This window comes from Grammomys surdaster, unplaced genomic scaffold, assembly GCF_004785775.1.
Source record: "Grammomys surdaster isolate TR1022 unplaced genomic scaffold, NIH_TR_1.0 126091, whole genome shotgun sequence".
Taxonomy (NCBI): domain Eukaryota; kingdom Metazoa; phylum Chordata; class Mammalia; order Rodentia; family Muridae; genus Grammomys; species Grammomys surdaster.
The window spans coordinates 723,337-740,317 of NW_021620899.1; the positions used below are offsets into that span (position 1 = coordinate 723,337).

Below are 16,981 nucleotides of genomic sequence, written 5' to 3' on the forward strand. Positions count from 1 at the left end.
ATTTTTATTGCATTTGACTTTAAATATAGGCATGTGGTATATACCTGTAGGGACACCTTGAAAAAATAGTTGCATTATCTAACAGTTAAGATTCACAAGACCAAGACCAACAACCAGAGACCATCCTGAGCCCTCAGTGATGAGTCCCAAGTAAAACTCCAAATGACACACACCTACAATCTCAGCATTAGGGAGGCAGACAGACACAGGATGATCCTAAGTGTCAGAGACTAACCTGGTCTACACAAAAAGATCTCTAGGGGAAACCCCCACCCCTAAAACCAACCAAATAAATAAATCTAAAGGGTAGAAATATTGTTTTTCTTCTTATGTGTATGCTCCAAGGTGACCAAGCATCTCTGAGTTTGTTTATTTGTTTAATTATTTATTTATTTAACAATGAATAGTGATTCTTGAAAAATTATGGATGGTAGCTAATTACAAAATAACTGCCTCTCCTCAAGGGATGGAAATGAATTCCAAATTAAATAATAATCTGATTCCAAAGTTCAAGGTGAACTCTTTAGATTATCCTGTCTCTATCTTTTTAAGGTTCTGAAACTTGAACCCACTGTTGGAATACTCATGAGAATGCAAGCCTACCAGCCCAGAGAGGGTCGCCTATTTGCACTACTAGAATACAGTCTCAATAATTAAAAATATAAACAAGATATAAATAAAAGTTATAAATCATCTTAAAGCAAGAAGAATATTAGGCTGTCTAAGTCATTAATAATGCCAGTATCATCTGGCATAGAATGTTCTGATTTTCAAGTTAATTCCATCTGTTCTTTTGCAGAGTCACTGAACATTAATCATAAACAACAATTATACTATAAATGTGCTAAATATCTGTCATTTAGAAAATTACCTTAGGACCAGGTGAGCCTTGTCCTGGGGGTCCTTGTGGACCAGGTAGACCAGTTGGACCCTGGATTCCCTTCAGAATAAAAGTTTTCAATGTTATTAGTGAAATTAAGACAAGGAGAACAGTCTTGTGTCTTCTAAAGTGAAAGTTAAGCTCTGCATTACAAATTTACTGGGCAGCTGGAAGTTCTAATCAAATCCCACTGCTTAAACCCCAGTGCATAGCCTTTCCTTCTATGATAGTAAGAGAAATTTCAGTTAGCCCACATGAATGCTTAGAATAAATTCCATGCTTCCAGTAAATAATTTTAATCCCAGGATTTGGGAGGCAGTAAGAGGCCAATTCCTGTAAGTCTGAGGCGATCCTAGTCTATACAGTGAATTCCAGACCAGTCAAACCTACATAATAAGACTATGTCTCAAAAGACAGAATCAAAACACATGCTTCCTCATCCCTCATAGAGTCAAATGTGGTTAAATGAATTAGACTGTGACTGTTAGGATGTGAGTGTGGCTTGACGTATGCAAGTTGTCATTCATTCTAAAGGAAGAAGTCCTCTGTCCTTCTCTTCTTCCTGTGGATGGAGTTAAGCCATGTAGTAGTCTTGTACCATGTATATGAATAAAGCTCCTCAGGGAGACAGATTAACAAGAGTAAAACTGCCTGGAACATTGACAATCCTGATGAACACAGCCTCTGCCCCAGCTTACAACTTTCTATATAAAAAGGGAAATTCCACAGTGCTAAACAAATCCACAGCTTTTTTTTTTCTGCACGTATATATGACATGCAGAGAAGCTTATTTCCTCATTGGATGCAGTGACATGTTAAAAGCATGATCTGGACTCTCAAAAGCAAGCCTTTCAGCTTGAAACATGTTTAAATACACAACTCCTCACTGTACTGTGCAGGAAATTGAGGTAGAGAAACATAGGACTTACAAACTTCTTTTCTGGAGAAATTTCTCTAGATTACAAGGAGTTTTCTTTGTAGAGGAAGGGAAGGGGTTTGGTTGTGACTTCTTTTACCCTGACCTAGAAGGAGGACTTCAATAGAAGGAGGACTTATACTTTGATTTTGGTTTGGGGGACATGGGGGACTGATTCAGTCCTGGAAAACCTAAAATGGCCTGTGGTAGTTCAAAAGGGCCAGACTGGGATCATCCTGTGTCTCCAGAGTTTGTCAGAGCTGAGGCATGTAAGAGTTTCCTGTCAATGAATGTATTACACGTAGGAGGCAAGGGTGACCTGCAACTATTTTGAATATTGTCCAAGTGACCAAGAAGTCAAGACAACTGCAGCAAAAAGAACAAAGCTTCAACAAAACCAGGCTTATAGGAAGTGCCACTAGAGGAAAGTTTTCATCCACTTCCTAGGAGAAATGACCAAAGGACTAATGAAAGAGTCCCACCAGTGAGAGGTCAGAGCACATGTCTCCCAAACCATGACAGCAAAAGCCATTTACCACAGAAACAATCTAGAAAGAACTTTCATGTTCTATTGTCAAGTCTCTCTCTACCTCAGCCTAGGAGAAAAGGGAACCCCTCATCTCCTCCAGCCTGTACCAGATAATGAAGATTAAGAGGAAGCTAATAGTCACCAGGTACGTTTTTGTTTCCAGATGCAAAAGTAAATTTGATATTTGCAACGTGCAGCAACCTTACAACTGCCATTGTGTAAAAGTGATCCAAAGAGTCTATGCTCTGCTGGAAACTTCATTAGGTGGCAGGAAAGAGAAGACATGACCCCCACTGGGGAAAAATTGTTAAAGGCTATCAAGAGGAAAACAATAAAATTATGCTAGCTTGCATCCCACAAACTGTAACTGTAGAAACAATGTTTGCGAAACACATTAATTGATGTGTAATACAACACATCATCCCTTTTTACTCCAGTTAGATAATATAGCTGCTTGTTCATTTTAAAGACATAAACATTGGGGTTGGAGAGTTGGCTCAGTGATCAAGAATGCTTGCCACTCTTACAGAATATTTAAGTTCACAGTGCCCACATGTCACTGACAATCATCTGTAACTCCAGTTCTGGGGAATCTGATGCCTTCCTCTGGTATCCACAAATAATAGGCATGCACACACATCATGTACATACATACATGTAGCAAACACTCATACATATAAAATTAAAAGTAAATATCATTCCTTTTTGTATGATTGATGAGACTGAGCAGTCTATATAATTTAGGGGAACTGTGGTAGTTCTAAGAAGCCACTTCTCTAACTTCTATAGCTGCCCACAAGTATCAGTCACTTAATGAACAAGGAACTAAGTACCACAGCATGGACATGGAGCATGCATACCTATATGTATCTGTAGAACCACATACGTATCTGTATATGATCATTTATAGTCTATTTTATTCTGTGAAACACGATCAAGTCTCTCAATATATAATGAAATTTACAGACCATCGAAAAGGACATTGTCTGTGGGTTGCTAGAAACAGATCTTCCTCATAAACAGAAGAATGGAGAGATGTATTTCTAAAAGCAAGTAATGCAGGAGGAAACGGTGAGCACAAGAATGTGCTTGACTGAGGCCATTGAAAGGCTGCATGAACAGAGATTAAATTTAAGTAGTATTTGTGCCATTTCTCTTAAAAACCGTAAAGAATGCTTTCTTTGTGCAGAGAAGTTTACAAACTCTCCTGCCCATGAAAGGTCAGCCTCATAAAGACATTTTGCCTGTAAGTTTTTATCATTTTCTTTTGTAATGAAGAAAGAAATACTAACAAAATAAATAAATAACAATCTCCATTAAGAACCGGCATTAAAGGAAACAGGAGTCCAGGAAGCCACAAGTGGGAGGTCCAGAATCCACAGACCATCTGGACAGACTGGTCTGTCTTTGAACTCATCTGAGTCCCAGATTTGTATCTCAGCCCCAACAAACCACAAAACCGCGGATGTAACAGCACTGCCAGAATCCTAGAACCAGAAGGTATCCCTGCAGGGCCCAGCAGACAAACTGCAGGTCTTGTGAGTCAATCTGGCCTCATCAGTAGCCAGAATGCCCAGCTCTTAATTACCACCTCAATACTTAGTCACAGAACGACCTTGACTTCTTCTGTACCTTAATCCTCCTAGCTTATTAGACTGGAAACTCTGCCAAGCATGAGGAAGTGACAAAAGAAGTAGCCGCCAACCTCACTGTTTATTGGGATGACAAATACATAGTAATAATGATAAAGAATTCTTAGGAATAAACATCGCAGGTCAACAATGAGATTTCGAATTACCTCATTTCAAACCTTTTGCTTCCCTCGTCAGTGGAGGTCAAGGGAGTACTATGAAGTCTCCGGGCCACATCACAATTCAAACCATAGCCATAAATGTTAATCCACCTGCTTGCCACTTTGTAACTAAGGCCATAAAACTGTATTTGCTGGGGGCTTTGATTAAATGAGCGTACATGGCTAAAGGCAGAGAGTGACCAATAGCAGATAGAGCTGATGTTCCGACTCCACACCATTTACATTTGAAAAATCTTTCAGCTTCCCCAGGTATTAGAAGGTTTTAGAAGAACTACTTACCTGTTCACCTTGACTTCCGATGCCAGGAATACCTGCTGGTCCCTGGGGTCCCACAGGTCCCAGATCCCCCTGTCAAAATATAAGCAGACAAAACTTCATTTACCCATGCCTTGATCATCTAGAGCTGGCCTAGATTGCAATCTACCTTGATATTTTTAACAAATTCAACATGGAAAAATTCAATCTTCTAACCATTTCTATAATTTATAGTGCAAATATACCAAAACAATTAGTGGTGTATTCATTTTTTATCTACATTGTTTATCTTTAGTGAAACTTTTATTATCTATTTTAGTTTTTGACATTATAATTGCATCATTTGCCTGCTCCCTCCCTGTCCTATCTTCCCATATAACCCCCATTCTCTTTCAAATTCATGACCACTTTTTTATTCATTGTCATTATATACATGTATGTATTTGTGTATGCATAAATAATCCTGAGCACATAAGAACAACTTAGAATTTGTATCAATTTACATTTAGTAGCTATTACCATTTCTCTCACAATCCAAACCATCTAAAGTTATAAAGACTAAAATCATTCCTTAGGAATAATATTTAATAATATTTAAAAGTATAAAATTAACAAAATGTGAGAAAAATGAGACTTGAGAGACAAACTGGAGAAAAGTATTTTTAAATTCTTCCAATAATATGACAAAATTTAAATATGAAAGGCAGCAAAATGAAAGAATTGAAGAAACATCTTTGAGAAAACTAAGTAGAAGTTGCCAGGGAGGACAGGTGTGGTGGCACATGCCTCTAATCCTAGCACTGAGGAAGCTGAGGCAGGTGGATCTCTGTGAGTCAGATATAAGCCTAGTCTACATACATAGCAAGTTCCAGGCCAGCCATGGCTACATAGAGAGACCCTGTCTCAAAAAATTATTATATGTGTGTGTGACAGTATTGATCATTCATTTCACAAGTTTTCCTATAAATTTTTTGAGTGTTTATTGTGTGCCAGGAACACAGGTCAAACATGGGAAACATAGGTCCAAGCAGTCCATCCGCAGTAGAGCTCACAGAAGAGAGTGATAAAGGACAGGCAAAAAAAGCATACTATTTTTGAATACTTAGGAAAAATCCTAAGCAAGGCAGGCATGACAGCTCTAGAAATTCGGGACTGTTTAGCAGCATGGACAAATAAGCTTTGTGTCTGTTTCAATGGCAATCATATTTAGACTACATCAGGATGTGTAAACGTCTTTTATCAAGGTATTTATAATTGAACTTGAGGTCACATTCATGTGAGGCAAGCTTTCTATCATGAAGATACCTTTTATTTTGATATGCAAACTTTCAAGGTTGCTCTTATTAACCCTGATCTGACTCCATGGTCCAGTCATGTTTTGAATTTGAGATCCCCCTGCCTAAGCCTCTAGAGTAGCTGGAAGTACAGCCTTGTACCTCCAGGCCCAATTAACAAACCTTTTCTTATAAGATTAGATAATGAATCTTGACAGCCAAAATAAGGTGTGTTTTATAACTAAAGGTTGCTGCTTTGGTGGCATATAAACCACCATAGGTAAAAGGTAAATGACCAGGTGTGCCTGTGTACCACTAACATTTGGTTACTGGCAAATTTTACTTTTACACAAAATCACACAATTGGACCAGGCTTTATATAAATTAAAGTATGTTAAACTTGTGTCAAGGTATGCCCTAGAATAAAAATTTTTCCAATTTTGATTCAGAGATAGACTGTGCTGATTCAGGACTTGATTTCTTCTCCAGGGGGTCCTGAACTAAGTGGGTTTCATGCCTTGTCTGCTTTAATCATCTTTATTACTCCTTACTGTGATTCTACTTCCCAGATGACCTTCAAGAATCCCCACTATATCCCATAACTTGGGATGTGTCAGATGACAGTAGTTAGTTTCAAGCCTGCTGACTCCAGAACCCAACTCAAAACCAATAATCTGCAAGTCGTCAGCAAAGAAATCAAAGGCGCCCTTTATACAGAGTCTCCAATTAAATGTCTAAGCTGTCATCAATGTTTATTCTAGCACTATTCATAATAGCTAAGTTATGAAACCAATTTTAGATGTTTAAAAGCACAGAATGGGTAAAATATGTGGTACATATATATCATGCAACTCTTTCAGCCATTAAAAATGAAGTTACATCATTTACAAAAAGAAAATTTTTTTTTGGTTGTGAGCTTAGCCTTTAAGACCTTTAACAGCCCCCCAGTTTCTTAAAAAAAATGGAAGCAAGTAGGTCATCAAGACAGCTCAGTAGCTAAAGGTACTATCCCCCAAGGCCTAACTACCTGAGCTTGATCCCTGGAACCAATGTAAAAGTGGAAAGGAGAACCAGTTGCACAAAGATGTCCTCTAACCACCACGTGGGGTAGTTAATAAATGAAGAGACATTTTTAAGTGAATACACTGGAGAAAATGATACAGAGAATTAAGATAGCCTTGGGTAAACAAATATTATATTTTCTTTCATTCATATTTCTAGATCATATATGTTTCCTAAAATCCTGTATATATGACTTAAAAGAGGAAGTACAACTGTTATGGGAATAAAGGGAACTACTGGAAGGGAGAGAGAAGGATTATGGGAAGGGAAATGTGTCCAAAATACTATATGTGTGTGTGTGTGTGTGTATGCGTGTGTGTGTGTATGAAAATGTCTTTATATTACTCAGCATAATATAAACAATTAAAAATTTTATTAAAGAAAATAAATAAATAATTTCATTAATTTTAAACCAATTATTTATTTGTAAGCCCTTAAGATAGAAGTATTACCTTATCACCTGAGTCATACACCAAAGTTTCTGAACCTCATGGTTTACTTAAAATAATAGGAAAAGGAAAAAGACCAGTAAAGAGAGAGAGGACAGAGTTGGATTTGTAAGAGAACAATAAATAAAAGCTTTGCTATGTGATGCTGTGCAGGTATTTCAGGTTTCTTTTTATGAACTCCAGATGTGAAAGCACAAATACCATGTCCCAGTGACAGCTGGAAAGTTAATTCACTAGGTTCACAACCTTCGTGTTCTCACAGCCTCAAAGGAAAAAAAGAAAACTTTACACATTTCTAAAGTATTGGCAGCTGCAGGTACACCTGGAGCTAAGCTATTTGAACCAAGAGTTATATTAGATATAAAATTTGTATGAATCACCGTTTATCTTTATTTTTGCTAATTAATCTGAAGAGAATATAACTCTCATGATTGAAACCCAACACCTGGGATAGTGTTATCAGTTGCTCTTCTAATATAAACAATATAATGACATACTTAGAGGTTAACAGATAAATAACTCAATAGTTATAAGGTCGCTAGTTTTTGCATGCATATCTTCTTATATTTATTTTATTATTCTCTGAGAAGTTCATGCAAGAATATTGTACTTATATCAATTCTATCCATCTTCTCTCCCCTCTAATTGCTCCTGTGCCCCCTACTTCCTCTAAAATTCATGACATCTTCTTTTAATTATGCATGTGTATGTATGTGCTTGGGGGTGTGCATATGTCATGTGTTTGTATACATGTGTGTGTTTGTGTGTGTGCATGTACACATGCCTGAACACATTTATACATACACATAGAGCATAGAGCAAATATCTCCTCCCTCTGGACACTTTCACTTCCCACTGCTTTTTAAGGTTGATCAGCTTCTAGTGGTTTCTATTATCAGCTTCAATTCTAGTCCTGGCTAGGACCAGGCAGCGAATGGAAGTTCAAAGACCACCATACACTGCCATGGACCAAGAAAGAAGCAAGAATACTCTTTTATCACGTCTGAGCAGAGACAAATGAATGCTGTTCAAATTTCAAAAATAGGTCAGATATTGACTAAAATTGGTATATTGTCTAAAACTCAGTGCTTCTACTTTTTTTCAACCAGCCACAACTCATCCAAGTTCCATTTTCCCACAATTTCTAGAGGAGACTCATTAAAATGCTCAATCATAAAATTATCTCCACTCCTGAAAGCATCTAATCCAATACCAGCTTGTGCTTTCATGAATGTTCCCCAAACCACCCAACGCAAGCCCAAAGTCTATGGAAAAACTAGTCTTGCATCTTTGTCATAAGGTGCTACTGGTTCTATCACCATAGGTCTCCCTCACTGCAGTGACCCAGTAACCTCTTCCTAACCTTAGGTAGACTCTGAAAGTCCCTGATAAAGGACAGCAAAGCTACTTCTCTTAAATAATTCCCCTACTCTAGCCCCATTTAAAAGTAATAATTGTGAGTGAGAACCCAGTGATAGATGGAGAGATACATAGAAAAATAATCATATAATAGATTATAGTCAATGTGCTTTTTTAAAAAATGTCTGAGATCATAATATAATTGCATCGTCTCTCCTTCCTTTTCATCCCTTTATCAATATATTTTGAACAGTTGTGTTTTTTCCCAAGAATTACCTTTTGCTAATATCTTGTTTCAAAGATGTATTGCTGATGACAGGATACATTGAAAGTTAGAACTCGAATAAGTAAGAAGTTATTTGAAGTATAAATAATATGAATTTTCACATCATAATTCATCCTGCATCGTAAAATACCTCACCTTGCTAGTTTATAATTACCCAGATAACTGTGTGGGATGCTTGTCATATTATGTGCAATTCAAACTGTAGATGAATAAAGAGCAATGTCAAAAATAATTTTACTTTATAATGGCTTCCATTATATTCTTGATATTCAGTACCTTATCCCCTTTGATTGACAGGCCTTGTAATCCTTGTGGGCCAATTGGTCCTTCAGAACCCTTTTCACCCTAAAAGCAAATGGGAAAGGCATCAGTACACAAAGAAAAATAAGAGTTTACAGAGATTACATTATAGTTACTGATAATTATGGTCCAAATTATTTTTTTTAAATCAAGAATTCAGATTCATTGCTTATTCCAAAAAAGTAATTCTAACGTTGAGATTTGAAACTCAGAAGAAAAGATTAGTTTCAACATTTAAACAGGAATGAGTCTATCTACAAAACACATGTATACGCATACACCACCACTCAAGTTGGGAAAAAGATGAGTTCCAATCTCATCAGAGATTCAATCAATAATGTGGCATGAGTAGTAATAGCAAGCCTCTTTTCTTACCAGTGATAAAAATTAATCCATTGTGTTAAGAAAACTTTGTCTCTGATGCTTCCTGGAACTGGATTACTGATTCAATCTTTTGTGTCTGAATTTATAAAAATTCACTGAAAATCTTATAAGGATTCATGAAAATTATTGTTTAAGCTAAACTAAATCACACAATGTATCTGGTTTACCCTGATCTTATATCTATAAAGTCTTAATATTCTGTCTCTTTATAAGGAAATAAAGCCACAAGACTCAATCAGAAGTGACATTAGGTTAATGAATTTATTAGAACCACAGGTAAAAGAAAATAATGTTTCCTGAGAAGCCAGAGACTATGACTATATTCCTTTCTATAGCAATATGTGATGGTTAGCTTTAATTCTCAACTTGACACAATGTAGAATCACCTGGAAAAGAGTCTCGAAAGACTATCTACATTGGATTGGTCTGTGGACATGTCTGTGGGGGGTTGTCTTAAGTTAGCTAGTCAATGTGGGAAAACACAGTCCACTCTGTGTGGCCCTAAACTGTACATGAGTGAAGAAATAGAACAGAATATACACAGGCAAGCAAGTGAGCATGCATGCGATTTTTCTCTCTGTTCTTGATTGTGGATGTGATATGACCAGCTCCCTCAAACTCCTGCTGCTGTTATTTCTCTGCTATGATGTATTATAACCTAAAATGTTGAGATAAAATAAGTTTGTCCTCTAAGTTGCTTTTTGTCAGGATATTTTGTTACTGAAACATAAATAAAAACCAAAACACCATAATTTAACTACATATTTCCCACATTATTGCAAATTAGCTACCCATAGAAAACTCTCATTAATAGCCTGGTGGGAAAATAAAGTGCTCTAATTGTTACCCAGGACGCAGTCATTTATTCCTGATCCTAAAGTATCACTGAGGATTATGGCATTTTCTTGATAAGTTGGGAGTCCTTGGGTTATTATATTCCAGAGTTTATCATATCATTTTTTATACGTGTGGTGATTTGCCTGCATGTATGTCTGTACACCACATTCATGCCTGATGCCATTAGAGGACGCAAGAGGGCATCAATCCCCCTAGAACTGAAATTACATATGGTCATGAGCCACCATACAAGTTCTGGGAATCAAATGTGCGTTCTTTGGAAGACTCGCTAGTATTCTTAATTGCTAAGCCATCTCTCCAGGCCCCACATTGTATCATTTTTGTATTGTATAAAAATATATATTGTGTGTGTCATTTAGGCATGCCATGAAATATTATACTTTCTAGTATTTTAGTATTGAACATAACATTCTCTCTCTCTCTCTCTCTCTCTCTCTCTCTCTATATATATATATATATATATATATATATATATATATATATGTCTATTTCTCTCCCTCTCACACACACATACACACACACTCTGCTTCATGATGCACAGACATAAATAGAAATAATTCTGGCTAATTGAATTTTCTAGATTGCTTATGTTAAACATAAATGTAAATCTACTGGATGCTAAGATATTTAAGAAACTACATATTATAACTTTTTGACATGTGTAGAGATTGTTAGACACTTAGAGAGCAGCATATAGCTCTCAGGATTGTGTATGTACCTCAACATGTATGCTTCAGAGAAAGATTTTAGAAATGAAGCAAGATTTCAAATATGTGTTTTATTCTGAAATTCTGAGGATAGGGCCCTAAGTACCTTAGAAAATTATTTTCTATGTGGCCTCTGGCAGTTATGCTACAGATAGCAGGGGTTGGCCAACCATAGACCACAAACCAGACCCCATTCCCTATTTTTTGTTAATATGGTTTTACCGGTCAACCACAGCCATCATTTACACATTGTTTGTGGCTATTTTCAGACTACAACAGAGCTGAGTCATTGAAACTGTTATCAATGGCTGGCTCATAAATCCTTAAGTACCTGCTATTTTGGGACATTACAGAAAGAACTGCCAACACATTGAGTAGAGAAAGCAGTAGGAAGCCTGCTTTCCCAATTCTAGAACAAAGGCAGGTCTTTCAGAATGTCTTGTTCTTTGTGTTAAAGTTATTTTTCTTACAGTGTTTATGGCAATCCTATTAAACCTGGGGTGTTAGACTCTCCTTCTTATCTGTGTTTAGTAAACGAGAGCTGAGGACCAAGGGTTGCCATAGCTACACTCAGCAATTTAACTTTTGGACTAGAAACAAATGTGTGTGGCTTTAGTACCTATAAACTAAGATAATTTTCTAATTAATATATAGTAATTACATGAAATGCAAGTCTGCTGATTACTTATTTTATAATTGCAAATTTCATGCATATGTGCTTTCAGGTTCTGGGGAAATTTGCGTATTCTTTTACTCGATAGAGTGAGAGTGGCCAGGAAAACACTTAGCTAGCTTATAATGATTTATACTTCGTGGCCATTTTAGACAAAGTACTTTTTCCAATGTATCAAAAGCTTTTGTTACCTTTGGTCCTGGAAATCCTTCTCCTGGTAGGCCCCTCTCTCCTGGTGCTCCCTCGGGACCACGGGGACCCTGGTTAGGAAAAGAGAGAATGGGAAATAGAAGAGAAAGGGGAAAGGGAGGTGGTAAGGTAGGAGAAAAAGGCCAAAGAGAATGGTTAATTTCAGTTCCCACAGACATGGTAACATTGAGGACTCCATCCTTTGTAGTAAGAATTCTTTGAGTAAAATCCATTCTGATCAACTGGGAGTAAGAGAATTCTCCACTGGATTCAATATTCCTCCTGTCTGAATGGCAAATTAGGGGAAAATGGAAGTAGGTGATGCTTCAGAATAAAGGTAAGAAAATAATTCCCATGAGACAAGAAATCCAGGATCGTGTGGTCTGGAGAAGGGCTCAGAGAGACTTACTCATTTAAGTAAATATTGGGAGGGCCTGGGGAAAGCTCTCCATGAGCCTGTGGGAAGCATTAACAGTTTCCCTCTGTCTCACTTTCTGACCTGACACAGGAGTTATTTCTGGAGCTGGGTGAATTCAGAAACAATTTTATACCTAAATCCTATATCTTCATGAGATCACTAATGGGAGGGGAGGTGCACCATGACATTTAGTCTCAGTGGCTTTAAGAAGTCCTTGAGGCTCTCCTCTCAGGAAGGTACCAAGAAAGGTGAGGGTTTCTCACATAGTAGGAAAGAAAACAATACGAGTGTGAGGCAAAGTGGCTGGCAGAAAACCCACTAACGAAAACTGAAAGAAAAAAAGACAAATGGGGCCTGTATTACCATTGGACATTTTATTTTAATATGTGTGGGTATGGGGGTCCCCTGGAGCTGGAGTTACAGGCAATTGTGAGACATCTGACATCGATGGTGGGAACTGAACTAAAATCTCCACACGAGCAACACATACTTTTAACTCCTGAGCCGTCTCTTCAGCTCTCCGTGGTACCTTTTGAAACACCATCTCAAACTGAACCTGGCTGTCCAGGCTGGCTAGCCAGTAAGCCTCAAGACCTATGTGTCTGCACCCCGATGGTATTGCGGTTACAGGTGTGAGTTACTGTGTTTGCAGTGTGCTGGCTCTGGTGCTTGTAGAAATTCAGTAGACTGCTATCACAAGCCAACTCTCTTGGCCAGGGAACTTGATTATCAATCCGTCCATTAGAAGAAATAGCTTAAATCATGTTTCAAAACTTTCTCCTTTTTTATTCTTTTATTTTTCAAGAGGAGGAAAACTTTTTGACTTTCAAAACTTCCTATTTGGGGGACAGGAGAGATAGTCAGAGGTTAAGAGAACCGGCTTCTCTTCCAGAGGGTCTAGTTTAATTCCCTAACACTTACACGGTATCTCACAACTGTCTGTGATTCCAGTTTCAGAAGATCCAATGCCCTCTTCCAGCCTCCTTGGAAATCAAGCATGCATGTGGTGGACAGATATACATGCAGGCAAAAAAAATCATATATATCAAAAAATAAATAAAAATTAAAATATTCCTAGTTTTAGGCACTGAGGAGATGGCCAGTGGGTAAGGTAATTGCTGGACAGTCATGGGGCTTTAACTCAGATCTCCAGCATACACGCCGACAGCTTTAGAAATGTTTTCTGCACAAGAACAGTAGAGGGCAGGACTCAGCTTGATGTTCTCATGCATTCACATGTAAGAAAGTAATTAACCGTACGTGATACAGCTTACCCTGAACCACAGCACTTGGGAGGCTGAGGCAGTTGGATCTCTGAAAGTTCAAGGCCAGCCTGGTCTATATAACCGGAGTTATAGACAGAGACCTCATCTCAAAAAAAAAAAAAAAAAAAAAGCACGCCTAACTTTATCCCAGTCTTGAACACTTTTTTTCTCCCTAATTTTGTATATTTTAAAAGCTGGTCTTTGTTATTTATACATAGCCTACTTAGTAAAGACTTAATTAAAAGAAAAGGCTTACATGAAATTCAATTTAAATTGCAATGCTTATGGGAAAGCTAGCTTTAACTCCCAAACTTTAATCAAAAGTCTAATATCTATGACAGTTTGCTCTAATGGCCAAGCCATTAATTAGAGGGGGAAATTTTAAATGAGCATAAAAACTAGATTGCAAACTAAGAAGTTCCAAGTTAATATTAGTAACTTTAACAACAAAAGCATTAACAACAGCTCTTCCCTAATGATAGAACAAATGAAAACCACAAATACATTAAATAAGAGGAATGTCTATATTTGAGTCCACTCATTCTTTAAATAAACATTTACCAAATCTATTAGTTTGTTTCCTGTTAGTGTGATAAAGCACCATTGCCATAAGCAACTTAAAGAGGAAAAGTTTATTTGGTTTACAAAGTACAGTCTATTATCAAGGAACACTATGGTATCAGCTCAAGGCAGGAACCTGAAAGCAACAAACCAGTAAATGGCTTGGTTCCTCTACCTTTCTTATATAGATAGCTTAGACCCACCTGTGTAGGGTCGGCACTGCCCACAGTGGTCTGGACACTTCTACTTCAGTTAGCAACTAAGAATATGCCCGCCCCCCAGACATGCCCACAGGCCAATCTAATGTGAAAAGTCCCTTAACTGAGGTTCCCTTTCCCTACATGACTCCAGTTTGTGTCAAGTAGACATAAGAGAAGCAGCACTACTGACTCTGTGTCAACTTAGCACATAAACACATTAACTATAACCTTTCCTTTATTCCTTGTTCTCAAGAGCTCATGAGAATATCACGATATAAAACAGTCTTATTGCTTAAAATCCCAGTCTTTGTAGTTTTCTACACATTAAAAATCCAAGTTCTTAGAAGAATGCCTTCCTTACCCATCGTGGAACATGCATTATCAAAAGCAATACATTTCAGTCTTAGGTTGGTAAGGGTCTGTGCAGAATCTTACTCATCCTAGGCTTGCCAGCCTGTTAATTTAATAACTCTATCTAGGGGTCCATTTTCAGGTTCAAGCCATGTACTTTGGCTGTCAACATGTTGATGTTGTTGAAGACAATCTTTAACATGATGGGCAGAAATAAAAGTATTCCCAGGACTAAAAGGGCTAGCATGATCAAGCTATATATGCCAGTCTTGAAGCTTGGCCAAAATAGAAATACTGACCTCAGGCCACGAGAAATTTTATCAGCACTATCTGCTGCATCAACACTCAGCAGAGCAGCATTCTTTAAATTCATAAGACCACTATGCAAAGTTAAAATATCCAGAGAGGTGTTAGAATTATGTAAAATACACAGCAAGTGATTTTAAACTTTTTTCTAATTATAATGACTACCACTGTAAATTTTAGAACTAACATGAATCCAATGGTATTTGGCATGACATTCAAGATGGCTCCTTACTCTTAAACTCTGAACCTCCTTCCAATAATTTGAATAGGATAAAGAGCATCAATCCGTTGTTCCAAATGCCTATCTAAATCCTCTTGTATATTAAACACATTAGTAACATTTTTTGCTAAATTATTAACAAAATTAGCTGTCTTAACTTCTTGTGTCAAACCAATTGCAAAAGCAGTGGTGCTAGCAATTAATGTAATTAAAGCTGTTATACCAGCAATAATCAAGCCCATTACCCTCTTGCTTCTGCTTAATGCCTGACTCACTTCTTCCAGTACTTGTGAGGTTTTTTCAGAAGACCAAGGTTCTATGATACTCAAGGCAATAAAACAAAAGCTGATTGATAGACCTCCGTAACTGACATGTCGGATTTCAACACACTAACATAATTAGAATGTGTACAATCAAATGACTTGAGACAGGCTCCAGTCTTCTTTATGAAATAAAAAAGGGTGAGAGGCAGAGAGCTTTTGGGGCTGCTTGGCAAGAATCTGACATGGGCCAAGGACAAGGAAATGGGCTGCTTGGCAGAAATATGACATTGGTCAAGGATAAGGAAGTGGGCTTCAAGCAGGAGTCTGACATTAGGCTAGAACAAAGAAGTAATTTCAGGCAGGAATCTAAATATTAGGCTAGAATAAGGAAGTAGGCATCAGACATGAAAATGACTTTGGGCTAGGACAGGGAAGTAGGCTCAGATATTTTGGTCATCCTGATAAGCCCTTAGAAACAGTGATCACAAGAGTGTTCATGGAATTTTGTTTATTGCCTTGCTTATTCTTTGACTATTTCTGTTTATTGTCTTGTTTGTTCCTTGACTATTTGCATCTATTGTATTGCTAGTTCCTCAACCTAGAATTGACCTTAATTCTTGCATGTAATTAAAATGGTATAAAAGCAAAAAGGAGGAGGGGGGAAGGGATAGGGGTTTTCTAGGGAAGGGAAATGGGGAAAGGGGATGGCATCTGGAATATAAATAAATAAAATATCCAGTAAAAGAAAAAATTCCAAGTTCTCTTTGGATTTCTAAAATCTTTTAATGGTAGGCTCCTCTAAAATCCAAAATAAGTTACATTTTATTTACAGTTATTTTTATTCTAAGAAGGAAGAGCACAGTCACACTCAGATCACAGCAAAACCCAAGTTCAGCAGCATAATCCAAATCCTGTAGATCTGTGTCTGACATTTGTTATTTACTCATGATCCTCTGGACTTCAAAGGACGTAGGTAGTCCCAGCCCTCCATCTCTGCCATCATAACACACACTGATGTCTCCTAGGCTCAGGCCAGCTCCACTCCACACCTGTCACTGTCCTCAGTATTCATGCAGCTGTCCTGCTGTCTCTAATATACTAGGGTCTCCACAGCAACAGAGGCTTAATCTTTGCCAATCACCTCTCCAGGGCTCTGTGGGGACCCCAACCCTGCCACCTAGTATCAAGCCTCAGCTTCTTTCTGTGACCTGTCAATTCTGAGGTTTCCATGGCCACTGGGGCTTTACATTTATCATAGCCTCCTAACCTCCTCAGCAATGCCAACCCTACCACATGGTACCAGGCATCAGTTTTTTTTCCCATGGCCCCTACTTATGTCTTAGGTCTCTGCTACAGAGATTTACAGTGGTGTTTATGTGTCAAGTTGGCAGGGGGTCACTTGAGCAAGTTAATTTTTGTCTGCTTCATAGAAACTAGAATCACTTATTAAGAGAAATTTCAAC

At 37.7% G+C, this 16,981-nt stretch overlaps 2 protein-coding genes across 2 annotated transcripts in view; one reads left to right on the plus strand and one right to left on the minus strand.

Annotated features, from left to right (window-relative positions):
* Umad1 (UBAP1-MVB12-associated (UMA) domain containing 1) overlaps nucleotides 1-16,981 on the plus strand; it is a 531,474-nt gene that overhangs the window by 231,281 nt on the left and 283,212 nt on the right. The gene's annotated exons all lie outside the window — the stretch shown is intronic.
* Col28a1 (collagen type XXVIII alpha 1 chain) overlaps nucleotides 1-16,981 on the minus strand; it is a 151,290-nt gene that overhangs the window by 88,979 nt on the left and 45,330 nt on the right. Inside the window, exons 12-15 of the mRNA XM_028755925.1 lie at nucleotides 11,937-12,005; nucleotides 9,100-9,168; nucleotides 4,418-4,486; nucleotides 872-940 (exon numbers count right to left, since the gene is read on the minus strand). Coding sequence (XP_028611758.1) covers nucleotides 872-940; nucleotides 4,418-4,486; nucleotides 9,100-9,168; nucleotides 11,937-12,005 — 276 coding nt within the window. The remainder of the gene's footprint in view (nucleotides 1-871; nucleotides 941-4,417; nucleotides 4,487-9,099; nucleotides 9,169-11,936; nucleotides 12,006-16,981) is intronic.